The sequence below is a fragment of the Podarcis raffonei genome, chromosome 7 (genome assembly GCF_027172205.1).
Source record: "Podarcis raffonei isolate rPodRaf1 chromosome 7, rPodRaf1.pri, whole genome shotgun sequence".
NCBI lineage: Eukaryota > Metazoa > Chordata > Lepidosauria > Squamata > Lacertidae > Podarcis > Podarcis raffonei.
This window is the reverse complement of record NC_070608.1, coordinates 34,865,399-34,891,094: the sequence shown is the minus strand read 5'-3', so window position 1 is coordinate 34,891,094 and position 25,696 is coordinate 34,865,399. Positions and strand designations below refer to the sequence as shown.

Below are 25,696 nucleotides of genomic sequence, written 5' to 3'. Positions count from 1 at the left end.
CTGTTAGGATGTTAGCTGTTCTTCCCAGGTCCCGTATCAAACAGGAGTTGTACCAGCGTCACAGATAGTTCATGAAGGGTATCTTTTATATCAGACCTTATGCTATTTGCACTGATGTCATGATACAGATAATAAATCATGTAACAAGTCCAGACTACCACCCATTGTTACATCTTCTTTGTGTTACATTAGAGGAGGAGGAGGACAATGAGGAGGAAGATGTGGCTGAAGCGGAAGAATTGGATGAAGTCCAAACAGAATCCTCTGGTGAGGAAGAATCATCTGAGCAGGTATCTCAGCAACCTCAGCAGGCCACTGAGATGCCAAAGGATACACTCGCTGTCTCTCAGACTAATGCAGCACCATCATTAACACCTCCACCATCAGTTACTGCTGCCCCTCCTGTTAATCAGGTAACTATTTGGAGGAGTTATTGTCCTATCTACTGTGTGTTAGATGTTTTCTCCCTATTCTAGTCCCAGTCTGCTACTGATCAAAGTGTGAAGAAGTCGTTGGGATGTTTCCAATGGTGGCTTTGTGGTTTTCACTAGTAGAAAGAACTTCCTCTAGCACTCAGTTTTTGCCAATCTGCCCCATTCATTGCAACATCCTGTGCCCCATGAAAATCTGTTCCTGAGTCCCGAGGGACGCCAGGAACAGAATGTGATATGGCACAGAGGTGTGTAGTAGGTTGTGGGGAGGGAATCAGCAAAGATTGGATGCTTCACCTTGTGTAAGCGGAATTGCTTTCTCCTAGCACAGAGCTGCCATTGAGTGCAACCTGTAGTTTCTTAGTTGCAGACTGAATGACAATTGTCATAAATAAATGAAAAGCAATAGTAAAGCCAATAATAATAATAATAATAATAATAATAATATGGCCCACTTTCCCCCTGCCAGTTCTGATACTGAAAGCAAGCATAGCTAGGAGGAACTGTTGGGGGCGGGGATGTGGCAGGTGGAAAAGGGTTCTGACCCCCTCCCCATGTGCCCCTACAAATAAGCAAATGCAATTTAGTCAGATTTAGAAGCGATGGAGATTAGTGCTCTTTAAACTACATGTGTAGCACTTCCTTCCCCAACATGGTGCCCTCCAGATGTTCATCCAGATGTTCTGGATTACAATTTCCATCAGCCCCAGCCTGCATGGCCGATGGTCAAGGATGCTGGGATTTGTAGTCCAAAACATTTGAAGGGCACCAGGTTGGAGAAGGCTGGTGCAGCAGAACAAACTCTTGAAACTAGTATTGGCAGCAAATATGCAATTTAAATGAATGAAAATTGCACCTATCTGAATATCTGAATATGTTTTGCAATACGCATTAATGTCTTCTTATGAGAATATAGCAATCCTAACACAAATCTAATGTATAGCTATGGAACCGTAAGATTGCAAGTCACAGAAAGACATCCCCAGATAGCCCACGTACATACCTATACGATCTCCTTCTTCTGGGCATTCCACATAGTTATTTCTGCACAGGAATGGTTCTGTGGTTTTCAGTTTTCTAAAGCTATCAGTACAAATCAAGACGATTGTTGGCATACTTCTGACAGTGTGATGTAGGTGCGATTAGCTAAGTGCTCAAATTACAGAGGGCTGAAAGAGTCAGGCCCCATTACCTTTGCTGACAGCTCCTGTATTTAGAAGACTATGGGGGCATGATTTCACTATAGTTGGGAGAAGTCAGGGAGAGGGGGATTGTGGGTTTCATTAAGAGTCCTGCCCCAAGCTTTCCCTCCACAACTCAAGTATTGGATGAATGCAACCACTTTATCAGGTCATCAGAAGTACGTTCAAATATAGTTACATATGGAAAGGAATGGCATCACTTGTTGCTCACGTTACCACTTTTTATGGGGATGAAATTAGAAAGGGTTGTTTGACTGCAACTGGCAAGCCTAAAACTTAATTACAAATGCAACAAATCGAAAGACTTATTTTAATGCTGTTCCGAGGAAAGCTTGATTAGGCAAACAGCACCTATTTCTGAGTGAGTGAGTGAGTGAGTGAGTGCGTGAAAGAGAGATTATGTAAAGTTCCGTTCTTTATTTTAACTTTATTTTCTTTAAATCTGCCTTGCTAAGGGTGGCGTTGTGCTGACAACTACCCAACAGTCCGGAGGACTAATAGAAGCTGAACCACAATCAAGTGGAGAGCCATCTGATCCCTTGTTTTATCCTAGCTGGTATAAAACTCAGCCACGGCAAACAACCAATTCAAATGCAGTCCCAGTGACTGAAATTAGGCAGGTAGGGCCTTCAGTTCCTGCAGAGGTGAATGTGAAGAAGGCAGAAGCTCCAGAACTAGCTATGGCAAATGGAAGTTCTGCTGCAAGTAGTAAGGAAGCTAACACACCCACTGATACTTCACAGGTTAGTATATAGCCTCAGAAAATGTTGCGTTAGGATTTTACATGCAACATAATACGCAGGAGATGGGGGAATTCGTAGGAAAGTAGATTTCTCAATAAATCACTTTGCTAAATGAAACCCACAGTTAGGCACAAGTAGTATTGTAAATTAGTGCATCGTATATTTGGTGGGGGGAGAGCGGAAATGACACAGAATACAATGTTTATTTTGTGTACTGTGTACTGGCTTTGAGACCTGGTTTAGTGGTAGCCAACACAGTGTCCTTCAGATACTGTTGGACAACTCCCAATGCTGGATGGAGCTGATGAGAGTTGGAGTCCAATGATGTCTGGAAGACACCTAGTTGCCTGCCCCTGACCTAATCAGTCACTATGGAATGGTTTGATGCATGTTAGTTTCCTCCCCCAAGATACACCTTCAGCAGACAAGTTGTAATTTTCTTCTGAATTTTGCTCTCACAAGGTGATTCACATCACAGAAACATAAATATAAACACCCACCAAACACCTGTCTAACAATCTGCTCCAGATTTTGGGAGGCTCTTGGCAGTATCTATCCTGTGTTTGCCTTCTTGCTGCTATCATGACCGCCCATGTGTGTGCCATCCCTATAGGCCTAAGCTGCCCAGAAGTTAAGAGCAAACCCAACGGAGGCTGCTACTCTCGGTTCTTATCACTGCTTGCATACTTGTAGAGGACATGTGAGCAAGCAGCAGCAAGAAAGAGCAAGGCCAAAGGCCTTTGGCTTAGCAATGGGCCTCCCGCTGGGTTGTTGGCCTTGGCAGATGCCCGATGGTGCTGCACCCTGAAACTGGCCCTGCTAGTTGCAGCCAACTTGAAACAGGTGTGCATATAATTACTCGAAAGTGACCTTGGAAGAGATGTTAGCACATGGATATTAAGATACATGACTGCAATCCAAAGAATGTGCAAGTAGTTCTATGTGCTCAACAGGGCTCTGGACTTGGATTTCTTTAACATCAACATCTCAGCCAACCCTCTCCCTGTAAAAGGGGAAAAAAATGCTGCACAGAAAATAAGTTTGAAAATGCAGAAGAGTTTCAAAAGCAATTTGGGATAAGACATGGGGTGCACTGCACACAAGCTCTCGAACAAAGTAATGCTTTGGATCCTGCCTCATGTCAACAAAAACTAGTTTTGGAAACAGTTCTTAGTTGGTCATGTACAAGGTCAATTAAGAGCTGAAAGCATTTAATTGACCAGAATTTCATGCATGCAAATTCCAAAATAGCAACAGACAACTCTGTTGGTCTTTGTCCCTCTGTGTACACATCAGGCTGATAATGTAATTTTGCAGCTGCTGAATATACAGCATTTGCTTCTAATTACAACCACATCGATCACACATCTGGAATATATTGTCATAGCTTAACCTCTTCTGTATGTACACTGTTTGATCTGCAACCACATCAGGTATCTTTTTTATCACTGTCATGAAAAGCATGGCGTGTTTAAAATTAATTTTGCATCGTCAATAACTTCTCCCGTGTATTTTTCCTATTGTGTCTGTGCTATGGTCAGAACACAGTGCAGAACAATACAATAAAGTTACTTCCATAGAGGCTGCAATCCTACATACATGCCTACCTGGGAGTAAGTCACATTGAACTCAGCATGGCTTGCACCTGATAGACTTTAATAGGATTGCCCTGTAAATCACCACTGTTGCAATTTCAGTAAAATTGCAGGGTTGATGTCTGATATCTTTTACACTTATGATGTATTGAAATCCTTGTATATTAAAATAATTGGAAATTATGCTACAAAATCAAGATTTCATCCATTGTTGTGTTAAGATCTCCCCCACCCCCTCAAATTTGCTTGTGAAAATCTATCATGTTCTTCAATGAAAGGCTCAAGAAAATGGTATGAATGCACCACACACAAACAGTATGCCTAATGTATATGAACTCAACCTTGCATGTGTGAATGTCTTGAAACCTACAGTTTTAAAATATCCACTAACTTTTAACATAAGCATTTCAGAATACCTTTTGTCATGTTATCCATTATAAACACATTACAGAAAAGTACATAATATTCCTTTCTCTGAATCCCATGCATTTGTGTGTTGTGGATTGTGCTATGACTGAGCTGTGTAAGCAGCTGTCAGAGGTGAGCCAGGAGCTGAGAACCAGGAGTTGAGTCAGGTGTTTAGAGCTGAGGACCACCCAAAAACATGGCAGAGCCAGCCCAGACAGGAAGATTTTTATTCTCCTTCCTGTCCAGTATGACCAATGACCAACTTGAGTGGGTGGGTTCAACGCAGAGCCTAAGAATGTGCCTATTTATGCACTGGGTATATTCTGGGGAATAGTCACACTTTAACTCATCTTTTGCAGGACATCTTCCTGTGGTCATGAAATAAACAATTTCTCCCCGACCCCCTTTTCTCAGAAAATTCTGCTGTTTTTAATTCAATGTCATACTTGCACAATCTCCCCTATCCCTCTGCTATTCTGGCTGGTCATGGGCTGTATACATATTTTCTAGACTCCTCTACTCATTGCATTCTCTATGGTTAGACTGCTCTAGGAATTTCAACCCTTTCCTTTCCAGATAGTTTTGCCTTTATAGCCTTTTATCTTCTTCCCTGCCTCTTCAAATTGTAGCAGGCAAGGGGTTCATGAAATAAAGCGGGAGAGAGTATTTAACCCACTTAGCAATCCTTCTTCTAACACCCTGTAGCTATTTCACTTCCCACTTAAAGCAGAGCAGCAATGATTGGGTGCTGCTAAATTGTCCACACCTTGAGGCACTGCCAGAATGATGCTCCAAGCTGCAGCTCTGATAGAGCACCGTATGGGATGGACATACCAGAACTGAAGGCTCCTGGTTCTAGCCATGGCAGCTCCTGACAGATGGATGCCTTTAAACAAATGTTTTTTAAAGAGCAATAACAATAGGAATGTGTAAAGGAATAGGGGAAGGAATAAGAACAGACAGTCCGGAGCAACAGCACTGCTCAGCTTTAACACTAAACGAAAGAAAAACATACCTAAAGAGAATATGGGAGAAGACCTGGCATGACCATAGGGCTGGCTGGGAGAAAGAATACAAGGTGGGGCCAGGAAATGATAGAAGGGAAGTGTCACAGCAGTAACAGAAGACACAGCTATGCCACAGGTATAAACTGATTTGATTGCTATTCCTTCTCTTCAAGCAATCATGAGATAGGCTTGGTTCCAAGTTTGGTGAGTCCTCTGCTGGGCTCACTCCTGTGGATGCAGTCACTGCCAGGCAGCTGTGTCTGAGCTACCATTTTAATTTCTCAAAATGCCTAGATACAGTGTCAGTAATGGCAGTTCAGTTGTGTAACCACACAGCATATGGAGCCCAATATTAGCCTCAGTGCAGTAGTGGGTCTGCCAGGGCACCGGGGGGCCCAGCAGCAGCTGTCCAAAGCTGATGCTGGACCTGCCTTGAGATCTGTAGTTCAAAGGAGCAAGGAATTCTCCCAACCTTCACCAGACTGTAATTCCCAGGGAGGTTTGGGGGAAGCCATGATGATTAAGCTGGTATAGAATAATACATGTTTATGATGCCCTGTATTATTTTGTTTAATTGTTAATTAAATAAACTCTCCCAGCTTTCCTCTCAAAGGGGTAGTTCAGGCACCGTAGGAGGAAAGTTTCTAGCAAGTGCATTAGTTGTGAATTATGCCTGCCTGATATTTTACTGGTGCATGTGCTTCCTATGAGGACCAATCTAGCACAAAGTTGAGTTTATGCGAATTTTGAACCTACCCTGGGTGTTCTCATCATAACCACCCTTTTTTAAAAAGAAAAAGAAAAAAGAAACACACAGACAACTGGGGCTGGGGGACAGAAAATGGAATGTCTTCTTCTTCACCAAACTTCACCAAATGAGCAATTTTCTCTGATGACGTTAGTGAAGTATTCTTCTTATTTCCTCACAGGGATTAGCATTCTGCCTCTCAGTTTTGGCTTTTCTTATCTTACTGCACCATCTCTGGAGTCAGATTCAGTACATGCTTTTTACTTTGAGGGGTAGGAACTGTTTTGTTTTATCCTTAACTAACAGCACAAGTCATTTCTGTAGTCATGCCTGCAGGTGGTTAGAACCAACCGTCCCATTCTTTTCATCCTAAAAGGACCATGCTGTCATGCCATACATGCTGCCTAAAGCTTTTCCTCTTGATCTCCCCTCCCTCTGAAATGTTACCCTGGAGTGTCATCCTGCATGGTGAAATATGAGACCTTTTTAGAAGAAGAGATAGATAGGAAATCCCCAATTAATACCATGGATGGTATCTTTCAGATATTAGGCATTCCTGACATCGCTGAAAACTGTAGATGTAACAAGCCATGGTTTCTTTTGCTGTACACATAAGTAGCCTTGAGGGTTCACCCCAAAGATGTGTATCACTTTGAGTGTGAGGGAAAGGCTGTGAGGGAGGAATGCTGTTTGTGCTTTTGTATAGTGCTGTGGGGGTTCTTCTGTGGGGGTTTAAAAAAAAACACCATTGTCAAGTAAATAGAAAAGGAATTGCATTAAAAATAATCCAAGGGGAGAGAAAATTTCAGTGAAATTGTCAGGGGTGGGCTGCAGGGCTTTTGATCTGCTTATTTTCAAGGTAGCTGAAAGGTTTTGTGAGTGTCCATCCTATCATTCTGCAAGTCTATTCTCTAGTGGTCTGCACTCTGCAACCCTCCCAAGAGCCCATGCTTCCTGAAAACCCCATTACATCCTTGGCTGTAAGTACAAAAAAAATGGAGATTACCTACTGGGCACCTGGCAGCTGGGTGTACAAAAAAAAGTTGCTCCTTTTTTTAACCTGAAGGTTGTGGCCTTTTGCATTTAAAGAAATCAGTACAGATAGGTTTCTTCTTTAAAAGGTAAAAGGAAGCAGTTCCCTTAAAAACAAACTCAATGATTGTACTGCCGCAAGCACTTGGTATCCAGCTATCTCAACTTCTCATGCTTCAATTAAAGCCCAGGGAAGATGTTAGGAAGTAACCTCCTATGTGGGCTTTTCAGATCAAGAAGTGCAGACAACTGGAGAAACTGTAGAGTGCCACACAGATATTTAATGGGACACACACACACACACACACACACACACACACACACACGGTAAGTTCAACCAAACACACACCACCTTTCTGAAGTCTGAAAAAGCAAAGCCCCTTTTCCAGAGAAAGAAGACTTTTGAGAAATTAGAGAACAGATTTTGGCACAGCGTAAAGCATGCAGGATAACTCCCATGGAATAGTGCCATTTCAGAATGCAAATCAGGGATTGCATGATTGAATCTCTGCCATGTCAAAAATTATTTACTTACAAGTTTTAGCCTACCCTGTCCTTGGCTATTAATTTACTCTGTGCAGGATGTTTTATATTAAATGGGGAATGTTCAGACTTATAGTCCCCTGCCTACGTTCTGCAATTCCATATGTTTACCATCAGCTTTTTCCATCAGCTTATGCTATGGTAAGCATGAAACAAATATTACATTCGTTATATTTCTTGGTCCTTCGTGAAAAATCTCAGAGAAGCTTACATAGGGTTTCCAAACATCCTCCCATTTAAATACTAACCATGCTGTGTCTTGTTTAGCTGTATAAAGTGACCAGCATGTGGCCTCTGACTGAACAATTAATGTGAGGAATTATTTTTATTTTTTATTTTTTATTGAATTTATATACAGTACCGTCCTATACCCGGAGGTCCTATGTACAAGAAATATAAAGTGCATAACTGATAGACATTTGGTGCAGCTGTCCAGAAGGTAACATTACCATGTGCAGTCACTGCGATGCTTGTGTATTTATTAAATTTTTATCCCATCCTTCATCCCAAAGGATGTTTGCGAGGCTCCTGCCTTGTCAGATGTTGGCACAGATCAAATTAGTGTGTAAGATATTTTGGAGACACTCACTGTAGAGATCTCTACAACTGAATTCTAATCCATCATTTGAAACTGGAAGGTAGATGAATTTGCCTAAACTACTGGTGAATGAAATGATAGTCATGGAAAAAGTAATGTTATTGCAGCTGCCACCCCAACCCCCAGTATCTGGCTGTAACTTTATCATGGGATTTCTAGAGTCAGTCACATACCATAATAGAATGTATCTGCCACAATGCCCAAAGTATTTGGAATTAACATTTAAAAATACGTGTCTAAGAGATGGCATACATCAGACTTCAAGGAAGTCTGCATTTTGCTAAATCTCAGACAATTGCTAGTTATGCAAATGTACTTAAAGCACACAGTAGCTAATAAGATCATTAAAGAGATGGGACTGAAAGATCAGACTGTGAATTAATGTCATGCCTCATTTGAGTCTCAAGTGATAAACTGTGATTATATTTAAGTTGCTGTCTAAAGTGCAGTATTTCACTTTTGGAATGATCTAGAGTAATTTCAGCACTTTAAGGAAAATTTCAGGATTCAGTTTTGGAAAATAGCTTTTAAGATGTTAACCTTTCCAAACTCAGTCCACCAAAAAAACAAGAATGTTAATCATGTGCTGTGCTTAATTTTTTTTAACGCATGAATATCAGTGAGTCAGATGGGATTACTCATATACTTAGCATTAGAAATTTACTGAAGTCAAGGCTAGATTTTAATATCATAGAGGCCTTAATATTGAATCATATCCCAGGGATGAATATGTTCCTGATCAGTAGATTATGGTTTGTCCTTTACCAGCATTCACACGTAGACATAGCGTATATTCTTGCTCCCCGGAGCCAGTACTGCTCTTGAAATCTTCTGCATCACAAGCAGAATTCTGCAGTTGATGCTGGCTTGGCCAATAGGATAATACTACTATTCTAACCTGCTGATTGCCAGGTACACTGATCTTCAGTATTATGATAAGAGTTTCTTGTTTTATGAAATGCTTTGAATGCTTGCTTATTCAACAATTTCCAAAGTGTTTTACCTACAGTGGTCAGGGAGAAAAATAAAACATTTTTTTCTGTTCAACCTAGAACCCTTGTTTTTCAAGCCTTACTCCTTTTAAGAGTTGGATAAATTGGGGCTACTAGCTAATAAATCACATAGGGAAGCCTTTCAAAAGAAACAGTAGCAATGATTCCATGTTGCATCATTTTCAGACTAAGCTATAGGTTTTATAGAATCTTGAGCATAACAACTGTCCTGTTCTATTGCCAGATTCGGGGGGGGGGATCAGGACCATCATGGCTCCAGGTCTCAAATGGCCAACACACCTAAACTTCCCTGGAGATTCCCCAGTCCAGCACATAAGCCTGAGAAGACTAAGGATGTGAGAAATAGGGCTGTGCAACTGCTCTACCCAGATCCCAAACCAAATTAGGCCAATTTGGGTCTACTCAGGATTTGGCTGGAGTAGGTTGAGGCAGACCTGGGTAGATCAGGTCCACCCAGAGCAATCTAGGGCTGTCCAAAAGGGTGTGGTCAGGCAGTGAAAAGAGTTGGGGTTTTCCCCTCCTCCAATGACCATATGTTTAAGCAAGCTTTAAATCCTTAATTAAACACTGTGCGAGGACCCTGATTTGGTTTGGGGTCTGGATCCTGGTCAGATTGGGGTCATTATGAATCACCAGATAGTGCCCTGAATTGGATCTATGAGGCCCTCTTACACAGCCTTAGTTAGAAGGCCTCCATTTCCATTCCACCCCATATTTGTCACATGTAGTGCTGTTTCCATTCTGCTGCAGTTCAGCTTCCAACAAAAGTTATGCCATTTGCCTTGCTGCCCACTGTGGTGAAAAGTTATGCAATCAATTACATAGTTAACTATGTTACATAGTTACATAGTTAACTATGTAATTACTTTATTACTATGTAAAATTACTATGTAAAAACTATAGTTAACTATGTAATTACTTTACATCATCATTATGTTATTCCAAGCCATTCATTTCAATGCAAAGGAAACACAATGCAAATTGGGGGGAAGAACGTCACCAATTACATATTGTTATGCATCATTTGAAACTTTGCAGGAGTGGGGTGAATCCATGTGGGGGCAATTTGGAAGAGGGAAAAGATAATAGAAAAAGGATGCACCAACACATCCTTCCTTCTTCTTCAATTCTGATTACCCCTCCAAACATGGCTTTTCCTATAATAAAATAGCCAGTGGGTTACAATTACATGTGTTTGGCCCTAACAAACATAATTTTAAACATAATTAATTGTATATTTAAAATCAAGTAGCTCACCCTTGACTTCTTTCTTTTTAATCTTCCTTTCTTTTGTAGTTTCTGGAAATTGCTCTTGTGATTCAATCACACCAGTGTGGAGCTGTTGTAATGACAAAACGTTTTTGTAAGGTTCCCAGGCAATGCTTTTGCTATAATTAGTTTTGCCAGTGATGCCTTCCCCTAGCATTTAATAGTCACATCTACAAACTACATTGTGAGTCATGGGATACCTTCTGGTTTCTGAATTTAGACCTTTCCCAACAATCTTGCCTCAGAATGATGGCGGGTACAGATATTTTCTCTATTTAGACAACAGTGCAACCAGGCTGACCTGGCCTATGCACTTTGCTTCACTGAAAACTGAAAAATACTTGTCTTGTCATCTCTACGTTAATTTAAGGGCATTGTTGTTGTTGCTTTTAATGTAGGGAAACAACTGTTGTTTCTTTCAAAATATCATGGAATTTTTATCTTCTAGGTCCTGCCACATAGAACCATAGAACTGCAGAGTGGGAAAGGACCCCAAGGGTCATCTAGTCCAACCCCCTGCAATGCTGGAATCGCAGCTAAAATATTCTAGCCATGCCTTTAGCACAGGATCCCTTCTTCTAGCTATTGGTAGGTGGGAGGAAAGGAGGGATTGCAGGACCTAAAGTCAGCTTTGTGAGCTGTCCTGGCCCCTTGGTGGTGCAGCGGTTAATTCATGGCAATCTCCCACAGCCACATCCCCTCTGAATTAATAGATCCAGCGAAAATGAAGTGTGGCTTCAGCGCCAAGGCAGATTTATTCTTAACCTTCCCCTGCCTCCTTTGGTTCACCTTCAGTCTGATGAAGGGTTACACCGGTCACTGTTCTGTGACATTAGAGGTGGGGTTCAACGAAATAGTTGCACAAGTGCAAGGAGGAGTGCAGGTGCAATGTAATTTTGTCTTTCCCCCATCTGCACCTTGTGAGCCTCTGAATCTGCTCTGGAAAACAGGAGAACCCCAAAACAGATTTAGGAGTGGGCATAGGGGAAAACATTCTGTCATGCAAAGAGAAATCCTTGTGTTGACAGGGTGTTCTCTGCAGCACTGCCCAATGACCAGGGGGAAATAAAAGGGATTTTTCAAAATAAGAGTGGCTGCCAAACCCTCCACGATCAACATTCTTGTACAGGAAATGCCTGTTTTCCCATTTGGTATATACAGTTTTTATGCTGTACTTCAAGCCAATGCTGATATCATGGAGCCATTGCATTCAGACATTCACAGCACAGGGTTTTAGACCTGGGAAATGCAGTGCTAGCACATTTGCCCTGTGAAATATGCCTTTGCACATATCATGATTCAAGAGCACCTATTGGATATTGCATCACTAGTGGCAAGTGAAACAAATACCTCTCTTGTTCCTCGGTTGCCTCTTTTCATGAATATTACTTCTGGTTAGTTTTGCTATTTTATCAATTCTTTGGAGACTGTGCTACTCTCACTGTACAATTCTTGTATGGAAGCATGCATCTAGTTAGAATCCTTTGTTTTTAAAAGAGGCTTAACAACTATTCTCCTTCATGGCAAAACTATTATTATGTCTATTATATGGAAAGGTTAAGTTAGTATACCCATTGTCACTGAAAGGTCACTTGCACGGGAATATTGCACAATGGTTAATCGTTCTGTGATCCTGAAATTCCTATATTGTATCCAATTCTTTATAACAGTAGAACTGATCTGTATAGGGGAATGCAGAGCAATTCTCATCATTCACAGACTAATTCATAGGCTAATGGACTCACTGGTATACTAATTTATCTATTCCTGCCTATACCTTTAACCTCCTACATATGTTCGAAAACTGTTCTTGCTCAAAACAGTTCAAGAGCAGGGCAGATTTTGCCAAATTTAGGAAGTGCTTGGGAAGCATCATAGGGCATCTGTCAGCATGTAAAATGTCTTTCCTGTTCTTCCTGATGGTGCTCTTAATTTTCCTCTTAAAAGTTGTAACAGTAACAGAGTGAGAAAATGAGAAAATGAGATTGAGGCCATTGCACTTCCTGGCAATAGTGGAGAACCTGTGGCCTTCTGAATTCTTTTCGATTACAATTCTCATCATCCCAGTCAGCAGAGCCAATGGGCAGGAATGATGGTAGCATCTGTAGGACAACTGGTTCCCTACCCATGGTATGAAGGAATGGCTAGAGCATTGTTACTTTTCAATTCGCTTAAAAAGTAGCCATCAACCATAACCCAGAGATGGTTATTTTATTGGGTTCATTAAGTTACCACCCTTCTGCTCTTTCTTCATTATACTAGAATAACACTGCTGGAACAGGGCCATCCTTTTCACACATGGGCCAGCCAAATGCCCACAAGCAAGACCTGAGCGCAACAGCCCTCTCCCCAGTAGTGTTCTCCAGAAATTGGCATTAAAAAGTCATGCCACCTGCAGTACGTATGCAGCCATAATGACTAGTGGGCTTTGATTGCCTTATATATGTGGATTTGTCTAAACCTCTTTTAAAGTCATCAGCTTCCTAGTAATTAGTACATTTAGTAGTAACCAAGTCCTTGGTGTAACTATGCACTATGTGAAGAAGTACTCTCCTTTCTCGGTTCTGATTCTTCCTCGTTCATCTGCAGGTCCTTTATGAGCAACTTTTAAAAAATCCATCTCAGTACTGAGCATTGTGGGACCCTGCTTCATCTGCTCTGGTCGTATGAGCTGAACGAAGTTACATTTCTTGCCTTTCCCATCCATTAGTACTCAGTATGACTCTAAGAGTAAGAAGAAAACACACCACAGATCCAACCAAATAAGATTTAAAGATGAAAACATTCTAGAAATAACCAGAAATCAGAGTAAAGAAAGATGTTGACATTATACTATGGACTCTGTCCAACTGCTGAGTAACTTCGAGGAACTAGAATGTGTTGATGGTCTTGATGCATCAGCAAGATGGTCTATTTATGGAGCTCTTACTGAATGGAGCTGGCCTCCATAGCATGTGCAGTATGCCCGTAGCTGTTCTTACATGCCCCTCCTGGCATATTTGCAATATCTCAGCTTAGTCATTCATTCATGATCAAGCGATATGTGTATCCAAACCTTACAAATTATTCAGGCTTTGTTACCTGATCCAACGAATCCATGGTACAAAGCTCTGCCATGAGTCATAATCTTAAATGGGTCTCATTCATCAGGTCCTTTCAAAGAACAATCTATATTTTAAAGTGCTGTCTGCTTCTTAAGTGGCATACTTAGACAATGCTCTGCGCCACTGCTAGAATAGCTGCCCTTCTCTCCCACCAGAAGAGAATGTTTCTTTCGGCAGTTTTTGAGGTCTACGTCTTGTAACATGCAGCTTGCAAGATCTTGACTTCATGATGTCTCTTCACAGTTTTCTTAAAGAGCATCAAACAAGCAAACAAGATGAGGATGAGAGAGTATAAAGTTAGCTTTCTAACATTAACACCCACAAGTTACTCTACATTATTTTTCAGAGCAAACTTGTATGCAAGCATTATGTTATCTCTAGTTAAGCAGCTAAACAAAAAGTTGTGAGCAAGTGATTCAGAAAGATGGTTTGATCACAGTCTATAAACCACACATTGATTTGGATGATACAATACAATGGATTACGTTTTCTGATTTGTTTTGTTTATTACATGAAAGGGAGACAGACAATTGTTTTTATGTGAGTATGATAGATTTAGATTATTGCAGTCCTATTAAAAAAAACACTTGTCAGCATATGTTTAAAGAATTCTGGAAACAGTCATTTAATTTAATGGACCACTAGAGTTTTCTGATAGAAGATTCACTGGACCTCTCAAGAAAGGCGAGAAATAATGACAAAATTATGTTTTCACTGCCTCTTTTTCATCTGCTGCAGTCAGTCCAGTGGCCCACAACTTATTTTTGTTAGATATGAATGGTGAACAGGGCTTAATAATTCCCTAACAGCAGGTGGTAATGTTTATCCTATCAGAAAGTGATCAGAGAACACACCAGACAACTGCTAGACCAAGTGTCTCCTCCCTGTTTCCCCTTGAGTTTGAAAAGCACCAGACAGCTGGCTTGGTGCACTGTTCAGTTGCAACATGCAAGATGCTTATGGAATCCATCTTGAGCCCTCTGCTGATGCTTACCCAGTTCCCTCACCTGGGTGGAAGCCATCCCTGTGGGATAAGATGTCTGTGAGAGAGATTGCTGCTGCTATGATAAAAGCACCCTGAGAATCATACACTACAGAGTAAGATGATAGGCAGAGTAAGATGTTTTGGGCTTAAATTTGTATTGATAGCTTTGTATAGAGCCACTGAGATAGATTAGAAGTGTAATGAAGTGCGGCATTTTCAGCTGAGTCCACTGGAACATTCACACTTTATGGAACAGGGCTTACTTAAGGGTCTCCTTCCCCTGAAAAGGTTTCACCATTAGTTTAAGCTCCCTAAAGTATGCTTGACATTACATCCTTCAGGGAACTTACCCAGCCTACACACAAAGAGGAACACTGCATTCATTTCTCAGGACTATTTTTGGAATCGTTAAGGTTGTGTGAAATAAACAGCATTACATTATCCTTTTGCCACATAGCTCTAATTGTAACAGAATGAAAATCTATTTTGGTGAGACATTCAGTCCCCATGGGCGCGAAAAGTTCACGGCCAACCACCTTTCTGAGAATTGAACAGCTAATCTCATGATGGATGGAGTTTGCTGGTGCATATTTTACCTGCCTACAGTTATGTAGTTGAACAATTTATTTTATAAGAAAAGAGTTTCACTTGGCTCCCAGAGAATTAAAAATAGGCATAAGAAAAGAAGTCTTTGAGCTTATAGCTGTATTGTTATGATAAAAGTTGACAGCTGTAGGAAGTTCTGCTGAAGGGATTATATTACATTACCATGTAAACAGAAACTCTTTAGAGAAAGTTGAAATTATTTTAAAATAACCTATAGTTACGTCTTCCATTCTATTTAAATTTTCAGAGGACAAAAAATAGTTTCTGACCATGGAGAACAGCCTATGTTGTAAGTAATACATTATTAGCAGACAATGCATATTGTAGTCGTGGGAACATAAATTTGACAGACAAGGGTTGCATTCAAATCAGTACAGCCCTGATGTGAAAATTTTGCAAATAATGAGTTTTTAAAACAATACTTTTAAAATTAATTGAAGGCAAATTCAGATCCTGGTTGTGAATTTTTGGGTGCAGGCAGGCAAATGGATGAAGCCCAGGTTTCAGTGGCAAAATTTGAACCACCTTTCATCCATTACATTCTTTTTCTAGAATGTAACTTTTATTAAGTGAAATTATAACATTTTTGATATATGCAAAGTGCCATTTCAGCAGGAGTTTAAGACTGGGTTTTCCTTTTCTCCTTTACTATTAACATGAAAAACATAAATTAAATTACCTACATTCAAATGTACTTCTTGCTTTCTAAAATCATATATTATTATATAATGAAATATGTGATTTTCAAAAACAAGCAGTGTTGATATTATATAGCAACAAAGTCAAAGGACATTTAGACTGCAATTCTGTCCCTGTTTATCTGAAATTAAGCCCCACTGAATTAAGTGGGATACTTATTTCTGAATAGGCATGTGTGTTCTTATACTAGACACATACAAATCAATTTGCCTTGTGGAAGAGTTAAGGTGCACGATTCATGCCATAAAGCTCTTGCTGGACTATATCACTTCAGACTGGAGGTGAGGAATTGCATTTTTTAATGTGCTTGCATATAAAGAGGACCCTTTATGTGGAAAAAAATAGCTAGAAAATTGGTGCAATAGGTTCTGAGAAGGAAACTCTTAAACAAAAATTCCAAGGGCAAGTATGTATGATGTTTCTGGATCATGTCTGCTGAGTGCTGGAGTGATTACAAAACATTGTCATTTTAAGTAGAAAACTTTAACAAAGGCAAGTGGTTTTTGAATTTTGTTAAATGTGAAAAAGATGGAAAGTGTGGAAATGGAGGATAGGATGAGTGGTTTTAAGGAAAGATCAGCAATGTTTTCTTGATGGTTGCTTAAGGATTGCCTGCCACTCAGAATTTACTAAAAAGGGAAAGAGTGGAAGGGGGTGATGGATAAAACCAGAATAGCCCATTGATAACATTGCTATGTTATCAATGTGGAGTGAAAGTTTGTATCTCCTGCACAGTAAAAGCCTCATACTCAGAGGTGCCAAATGCACTATGCACTATGGAAACCAACTTAAACTAGTGCAGGAGTTGTCAACAACTTCTGCATTCCTGGGACCTATTCTGTATTCCGCACTGGCATCCAGTGCCATTCTGCCACACAAACTCAGCTTGTTCCTGGGTGGTCCAACTATTAAAATTCTCAGTGCTGTGCCCTCTAGCAATAAAGCTTTCATAGTGGAATGCACATGGCAGAATGAGCAGTGACTAGGGAACTGCATTTAAAGAATACAAAACCAGATAGAGAAGCAGTCTCCCCAGATAACTTTTTTCACTGCTCCCTGTTTTGCAGGGCCAGTCTTCCTTTGGTGTAGAGTGGCAGTCTTCCCAACACCTGGCAACCACATCCCCCCATCAGAATGACACAAAAATGTCAGAGTGTTAGTCTTAGGGTATTTTGACAGGGGGCATGGTGGTGGTTGGCTGCTGTTAGGAGGAGTGCAAATCCCACCACCTGTACATTCAGCCACCTTTCATTCCTCTGAATTCGAAAATCACCCAAATGACCCCCCAGTGAATGGTGGCAAAAGGGGCAGGGATTTTAGCACTATGGGACCAGCTCTGTTCTCTGTTCTCTGTTCCTTACATAGGAAGATGCCTTATACTATCAGACCATTGGTACATCTTGCTTGGTATTTTCTACGTCAACTTGCAGTAGCTCTCAGGATTTCAGACAGGTTTCTCTCCCAGTCTTACCTCGAGATGGCAGGATTGAACCTTGGACTGTCTGCATGCAAAGCAGTTGCACTGAGTTTTGGCCCTTCAAATAAGGGCATTAGCTAAAGCAGGAGTGTGAACCTTTGGCGCTCCAGGTGTTGCTGAACTACTACTCCCATCAGCCTCAACAAGCATGCCTGATGGTGAGGGATTATGGGAGCTGTAGTTCAGCAATACCTGGAGGGCCAAAGGTTCCCTACACATTAGCCAAAGGGTGTCATCTTCCAAAAAGATATTTCCCAACAATCAAGGGACATAATTTTTAAACCCTTGATGTCCTATTAGTTCCATTCACAATAATCAACAGCTGTATTTGCTTAGTCTTGCTTAGCTATGCCGCTGAAACAGAGGGTACCAGACTGAACTGTAGCAATAATGAAATTAAGATGTGCCCATTTAAAAACCTGTGCTGATAAGTGTACAGAATTATGTGCCCACATATTGTACTTGCAACAGTGTTACTTCAAAAGCACCATCCGTATCAGGATGGTATTTTAGAGTTGGGGCCCTGTAGAATGAATCTGCTTGGTGCAAAATCCATTTATGATGCTCCTTATTTACAACTAAGGATCTGGTCCTTGAAAGAAAATGCAAAACTGTTATTAGATAGAAAGAAGCAAACTACTTTTTCCACACCCACTAGGCAACAGGTCTTGTTTTGCAAACAGCATGACTCTAAGCCAACTAATACCTAACAAGTCATCATTCCTCACTAACTTGGTTTAAAATTTAACACTGTATATTTACAAAATATGCTTGGGGCATTGCCAGACCATCTTTATCCCATATAGCAGTTCATCATAAGCATCTGTGATAGAAACAGTATTTCAGGTATAGGGGACCTCCAGATGTTGCTGAATTGCAACTTCCATCATTCCTGGTTGTTGGCCATGCTTGCTGGGACCAATGGGAACTGTAGCTCAGCAACACCTGGAGGGCCAAAAGTTCCCCAGACCTGCTGCATAAGTTTGTGTTTTCTGATGAGCTCTTTCAAGGTTCTCTACATCATAGAGATATAGAGCTATGGTGAGGTGCAGCGTACTTAAAAGAGTAAGGAGGGAAGTGCCCTGTGTATTGAACATCTTTGTGTGCTCTGGGTTTAGTGAAAATTTGGAAGATGCTTCTGTTGAATTTTTCTTAAGATAAAAAAGGATGTCATGGTTGGCATCTCTATTAACCATCATGCTAGAGTACAAGCACTATCTGAAGACTTTCTATGACCAACTTAAGAAGCAGAAAATTATAAGATCTGTTGATTTCAGGGGACTTTGGGTTTACTTCCAGAAGTCCAAAGCAATTGATATAAGCTTTTAATATTATTCTACAATAATGTTCAAAAGGTTCCAAATAACTTTGGATAGCCATTTCTTAATCTTTTAATGAACACATGGGCCTGGCAGAGTTCTCCTCATCAAACCCTGTTGAAATGAATAGGAGCTGTGGAAGATTACATACTGCTCTCATTCATCTCAATGGGGTTTGTGCAAGAACATTTTCTGCTGGGTTATGTTTAAAACAGCCTTCCTCAACCTTGTATCCTCCAGATCAGGGTTTCCCAGACTTGGGACTTCAGCTGTTTTTGGACTACAATTTCCACCATCCCTAACCACTGGTCCTGCTAGCTAGGGATGATGGGAATTGTAGTCCAACAACGGCTAGAGATCCAAGTTTCTGAAACCCTGCTTCAGATGTTGGGTTGCAACTCCCATCTTCCCTGCTCTTTGGCCAACCGGATCGGGACTGATGAGAGTTGTATTTCCAAATACCTGGAGGGTACTAGGCTGAGGAAGGTTGATCCAAAGACTTTGTGGTGTTTATATATTTATTTTCCACAGCCATCAAATACTTCTAAATAATTGTTTTTGATGGAACTGAATAGTCAATATGTGTAGGTGCAAGATGAGTTTTCAGTTTTTCCCATTGTAAATCTTTATTCCTCCACCCCTAGACTGGGTCTGAACCATCCCCTCAAGGACACATGGAAGGACGTCCTGGGAGCAATGAGAGAGTTGATGAGCCGGCTCGTCATGTCTTCTCTTTCTCCTGGTTGAACTCATTGAATGAATGATGACTCTCCATCCAGCTGGCTTCTGGAAGGATTCATAGGAAGCATGTGACTCGGCTCAAAGTGATAACAAATACTGCATTAAAGGGAATGGTGGATCACATTTTATCCAAAAGATTTTGTTTGGAAAATTTCTCATTGGATTTGACTCTGTAATATTTGTGGAAGCAGCTGTACAATTTGGGAAAGAGGTGGGAGGGAAGAAGGAATGTAAGCTAATAGCTGACCATGAACCAATGGAGGATCAAGTTCCTACCAGCTTTGGAGGTAATGGCAGGTATCAAGTGGTGACCTTACTACTTGTCAAGGTCACCTCATTGGCTAGGTACTGAGTTTATGTGATAAGGCTTTATCTAAGAAAGGTGATATGTGATATAACAAGCTATTGCATGATTATTGCAATTGATCCTAAGTGTGCCGCAGCAAAATTAATGTCAAAAAATTATGCGAAGAAAAGAAAGCAGCACAATACTGTTTTTGCAAGTAAAGTGCTAAAGGCACACAAGACACATCTGTAAATTGGGACTTCTATACACAGTTGTACAGGAGTGGTTTACCAATATTCTTGCATAGCTGTTTCCTCACTAAAGGCATTGTTAATAAACTTCACATTACACAGGTTGACTCTTTACCTTACCAGCAAGCTTTTCAATGGATGTGCATTGGCAAAAGCCACACATTATAAGGCAGGCACAATCTCCACCAAGCCACACAATTAAGCTCTGCCTAATGAGGGTTTGGAAACAGTTTGATGGTGGTCCCCTACACTGCATGGCAAAACCACATCTGAAATCTGGAAGAAGGTTCTTAAGCAGTTTGTAATGTGCCGGATGGAGGAGTTGCTTTCCGAATAAATTATGTCTGAAATCCAATGGTAGTAGAACCCTTGGATGTGTTTAATTAAATGCCCTACATTGTGGTCTCAATGCTGACATCCTGTTGATCATTATGAATGCGTAGAGAGTGACATCATTCACATTTTGTACTCAACAACATCAGCACACTCTTCATGTATTGACATACCCTACTATAGAAAGGTTAAAATTAAGTGACGGTATATGGGTTTCCTCCACCACTACCATTTGATCCTCACAACATCCCTGCGAGATTGGTTAAGCTGAGGAATAGTGGCCGGCTTCAAAGTCATCCAGGCAGCTTCGTGGCTGGGTGGCGATCTGAACCAGGGTCTCCCTTCCTACCCTAGCCCTGGTCCACTCCTAACTGCTCCAGCACGCTGCTCAAATGAGCGAAGGAGTGGAAGGGTAGGGTGAGGTGGGCTGGAATAACTTTATCCCATTGTGAGACCACCAAAGATGGCTAAGGACTGTCTCAGGCAGCGTTACATCCATACTTCAGGGTTAGCTCATAAGATCACAAAACAGAGGCTGGAGATCTGCAAAAATGGGGACGTCAGCTCTCTGCTTTTATCGTGCTGTACTCTCTACCCCTTCAGGCTCCTTCGGCTATGAGTGGAAAAGTTGACCGGCCTCTCAATTGCCTAAATTGTGAGAGGTCGTTGGGGGAAGTCTAACTTGAAAAATACCTAACAGCTCATTCAGAAATGTGCGTCTTCTTCATCGATCTCCACTGAAAGATTTGTCAGCAACAGATTCCCGTCCAAGTTGGCTCAGTTTCAACTTATGCAGACACAGCTTCTTTCTTTAAAATAACTTTGTCATGGGCTCTTTCTCCGCCCCTGCCCCCCTCCCAAAACACCCAAAATGTAATAAGCTAAATTTCAGTGAAATGAAACCGGTTTTCGCATCAGGTTCGAAGACGCAAAGCCAAGGTGGAAAGAAGTTGTGTGTTAAATCAGAACGGATTTTTGTGCGTGGAAAGATTATAAGTATTGTGGATGCATAACGTCAGATCTGGGTATAAACGAAGCGATGTCAGTCCCACTTGTGTTACTGAAAGGACTTAGGGAGGGGAGGAAGGATGAGGAGTAGAGGTCTGAAGAGCAGATTTCAGCTGGAAATCGTTTTGTCTGAACTAACGAAGCTGGGTTTCTAAGGGAAACGTCGACTAGTCAGTGAAACATCCACTTCATCTACTCCACGGGTGGATTTTTAAACTTTGTGACAAAACGGGCCAAGGGCAGTCCCCTGGGAGTGAGCCCTACTGAAACCAGTGGGTCTTACTTCCGTGTAAAGGTGCGCTCAACTGGAGTGTTAAGAAATGCTCCTATTCCTTGCAAAGAAGAGCGAGGACTCACCCCCACCCCACCCGGGCTAACAGGAGCACCCTGCAGCGTCTACTTTGGAAAACAAGGGTGAGGAATCTGTGGCCCGTCGTAGAACTGCAACTCCCTGGCCATGCTGGCTGGGAGTGTCCTAAAATGAGAGGAGCCCCAGGGCCTCAGCCTTGTCAAGGGGTCTCTTTCTCCCGGCTGAAAGCCTTGCCCATTAATCCTAGATGTGTGAGGATAAATTCGTTAGCATTCTGTATACGCCCAGAGGCACTTTCTCAGGGGTAACTAAGATCTGGAGCTGATTTCCTAGGAAATTCCGAGCCAAATGTAGCACTGGAACTGCTGAATTTCCAAAACATTGTCCGGGGCCCCCCGCCCCTCCCCGTTTGCATATACTCTACTATTTCCTAACCTCCCTTCACCTCTTTCCTATAGATAGGTTACCCATGGTCGGATGCTGTTCCGCCTTAGCCCCACTCAGCCTCTACTTCTCTCTATGCCACGATCGGTGCATTCCCCACTGACACGTCTCCGAGGCAAGGAAGTGTAGGAAGCCGTTGTTCCTTTGCAGCTTTTATTAAAAATATAAATATTAAACGTTCTCTTACACGACCAAATCGACCGAGCGCTGAAAAGATGTTTTATTTGTGGAAATGTTTACAAAGAAGAGAGAAAGAGAGAGAGAGAGAGAGAGAAAGGAGAGTGGCTTCCAAATAAAAAATAAAAATAAATAAAGCTCAGTACAGAGGAGGACGCCCCAACCCTCTCCCCCGCCCACCAACCCAAAAAGACAAGGCTCTCTCTCATTCGCCCAGCTTCCAGTGGCTGAGCCGCTGGACCCCACCCTCAAAGAGTTGCATTAATCGTAACAACGAGGGAAGAGGAAGGGGGGGGGGGACAAAGAGTTAGGACAGCAAGTCACAAACGACACTTGGGTACAACGCTGGGCATGCTACTGACGCGCTAGGTTAGGCTGCGTGTCGACTGGACACTCTCTACGTCGATCAAGCTCTCGGTGAAAAGAAGAGGAGAACAGCACGAGGGAATCTGTGTAAATATCGTGTGTGAACTGGAGGATCTCTTTGGTAGGGGGCGGGCGGAGGGCGGAGAGCGCTTCATTTCCCGATGGTCTCCAGCATTTTCCTGTTGCTCTCGACCTGCTGCGACAGCTGCTCCGCTCGGGCCATTTCCAAGAGTTGCCGGAGGAGGTGGAAAGTCAGGTCTATGGAGATCGGCGAGTCCTTGGACGAGCGCTTCTCCTTCGCGGCGGCGTCGAGGGGAGCCCCGCTGTCGGCGTCGCTTGGCCAGGGCTCGGCGGCGCCCTCTAGCGAGCGCTCCCGCACGTTCTGCAGCTGCTGGACGGCCGCTCGGAAAAAGTTGCCGGCCGAAGCAGATGCGGCTAGGTGGCTGCCGCCCGAGGCGGAGGAGGAGAAGGAGAAGGCGGCGGGAGAGGGGGTCTTGTGCAGGTTGCCCAAGCGCACGAAATACTCTTCTCCCACGCGGAGCAAGATGGGCAGCGCCTGCTCTTGGAGGAGATCCGGCTGCTGCAGAGCGGGGTCGGCTGGGACGCTCTTGCCGAGGGCTCGGCACTCATGGCAGGGCAGCAGAGCGACCAGCAGGATCCCTGTAGAGACCAGCAGCTGGATCTTCATGATTCGGCGGCCAGATCTGGAAAAGTCACAAGAGGGGAAGGGAATGGGCATAGTTTGCTGTCAGACGGACTCCCGCCCTTGGGTCGGCAAACCCTAGCGAGGGGAAGGGGAAGGTATCCCCACCCGCCCGCCCCCGCTGCTGCGACGGTCGCTGTCCGCGGTGCTGAAGGGACATAGCTGTCCCCTGCCCCATCGCAACTGCGAACTCATCTGCACCATGGCCCAGTCAACCCAGTCAAATCCGCTCACAAGGGGAAAGTTTGCATCCCCCTCTTTGGGTCAAAGGCTGCCTCGACACCCGTCTTTATTAAATGCATCGAATAGAAAGAACACGATGCTTTAGCGCGCAGCATAGCAATTTATGGGCTAGGCTACTTACAGGTCAGAGCACTGGACAGGTGGTACTTTAATCAAAACCTTAGTATAGGAAACCCAGGTGTCTCAGTCATTCAGAGCAAGCGAAGTAACACCTTCCTTCATTTCTTTTAAACGCTGCTTGACTGCTTCCAGAAAACCTTCTGTTGCCCTTAAATAGCCCTTGCTATTATGATCCCAGAATGACTTTTTCATTAGACTACACACACACACTTTACCACACCACACCACCTACGCTTTAATAACACACACTTATCCAAACTACCCAGCGGCAGTAGCTTCTTAAGAGAAGTTTGCCTTTTGTGCATGTGAGGCTAACCTGGATATTTTCATACCTTGGAGATGCTGGTGAAGTTTAAGCCGGACAGGTGGAGTCGCTCAGCAGTTGGGTGCCCCCTTTCGTCTCCCTCTCAGGATGCGTATCTATTGGAGCCGTCTTCTGCCGTCCTTGTGATCAGTTTGCTTCCTAATCAGAGCCCGGGTGCGGGATTTTTATAGGTTAGACCCTCTTCTGGAATCACGCAGCCCTTGCCTAATAAGCTGACGCTTTCTTGACAGCTCGCTTGCGTGCCCCGATCCACTGCTGAATAAATCATGGGGGCCGTTTCAGAGCAGCAATGGGCAACGTCCTGCTATCACAACCCAGAATCTCACATCCAATTATATCAACAGATATTTATCGCCTCGTTAGTGACGTCAGCAAAGCCCGCGACCGGGGAGGGGGGATCAGCAGGACACACTTCCCATTGACAAAAACCCTTGAATGAAGAGTTCCCAAAACGCGTGGGGGGTGGGGTACAACAGCGAGCGCCACCTTTTACTATCACAGGTCAAGGTGACCAAAAACTTTCCACTCTGGTCTCAGAGGAGAAAACCGTCTGTAACTGAATCCAGCTTGTCGAGTTCATACCTACAAAAGGCAGAATGCATCTCATAAATTCCTTGCAATGGAAAGTTATAGGAAGAAGCAAATATGGAACATAAACTACCTTATGCTGTGTCAAATCACTGATCTATCTAGCTCAGAACTGCCTACACAGACCGGCAGCACCTATCCAGGATTTCAGCCTGGAGTTTCCCCCCAACTCTACCTGGATATGCGGGGACTGAACCGTCTGCATGAGAATCAAATGCGCCCCCCTCCAAAATAAAAGCTGATCTAGCGGACAACCACCTCTCCTGATCTGCAGGAAAGGGAAACCAAGCATCTAATACTTAAGCACTGGGGAAGCACCTCTCAGAAAGACAAGCTAGTGACAAAAACTGCCTTTTTAAAATGAGAGTTCTCTCTATCACCAGCCTTAGAAGAGGGTATGTGGGTACCGGCAACATTCTAGCAAAACCTGGCAAGGAATTCTCGTCGAGCTGAGAGGTGAACCTGGCAGGCTTCTCGGTCAACCACATTTATTTGTGGGTCCCATTAACTACATTAGAAGGTGCTTCGAAATAATTCCCATAGAAATGATTCAAAAGGCAACTTGGGGCAGGGGTGCCCAGCATATATTCTGTTATGGAGACACACAAGGAGTAGAGGAAGCAGAGAATTTCGAACTAAGGAGATGATAGATAGATAGATGATAGATAGATAGATATAGATAGATACTTCCAATTTTCACTTGGCTGCTTTGTGATCTGAATGATGTGGTTTCAGTATATGGGGAGCATCGTACCACTTTAAACATGGCGTCGGGGAAGACGCTAGATTTTGGAGGAAACCAAAAGTTCATGAAATTCAACCCAGCTCTGACACATGACCCCAGCCGCATAATACCATACCGCTTTAAACAACCATGGCTTCTTCCAAATAATCCTGGGAACTGTGGTTTGGTAAGGGTGCTAAGAGTTATTAGGAGATTATTATCAAAGTCCACTCACAGAGCTACAGTTCTCAGAGCGGTTTAGCAAGCAATCCCCCTTCCCAGGGACCGCTGGGAATTC

General features: G+C 42.6%; 2 protein-coding genes across 5 annotated transcripts in view; one reads left to right on the top strand and one right to left on the bottom strand.

Annotated features, from left to right (window-relative positions):
• TRIM55 (tripartite motif containing 55) overlaps window positions 1–20,156 on the top strand; it is a 40,872-nt gene extending 20,716 nt beyond the window's left edge. For 2 of the 4 annotated variants that reach the window (XM_053396009.1, XM_053396011.1), the window contains 3 exons: window positions 193–413; window positions 2,089–2,376; window positions 19,424–20,156. In XM_053396009.1, coding sequence (XP_053251984.1) covers window positions 193–413; window positions 2,089–2,376; window positions 19,424–19,543 — 629 coding nt within the window. In that variant the 3' untranslated portion in view covers window positions 19,544–20,156. Of the gene's footprint in view, window positions 1–192; window positions 414–2,088; window positions 2,377–6,315; window positions 6,407–19,423 lie in introns of all 4 variants that reach the window. The other 2 variants (XM_053396010.1, XM_053396012.1) reach the window with 2 other exon arrangements.
• Window positions 20,157–22,288: 2,132 nt separating this feature from the next.
• Window positions 22,289–24,384, bottom strand: CRH (corticotropin releasing hormone). The gene is made up of 2 exons (XM_053394941.1): window positions 24,094–24,384; window positions 22,289–23,399 (listed from the first exon to the last, which is right to left on the bottom strand). Exon 2 carries the CDS (start codon window positions 23,381–23,383, stop codon window positions 22,847–22,849), a length of 537 nt encoding a protein of 178 aa, XP_053250916.1. The 5' UTR covers window positions 23,384–23,399; window positions 24,094–24,384; the 3' UTR covers window positions 22,289–22,846.
• Window positions 24,385–25,696: the final 1,312 nt, after the last annotated feature.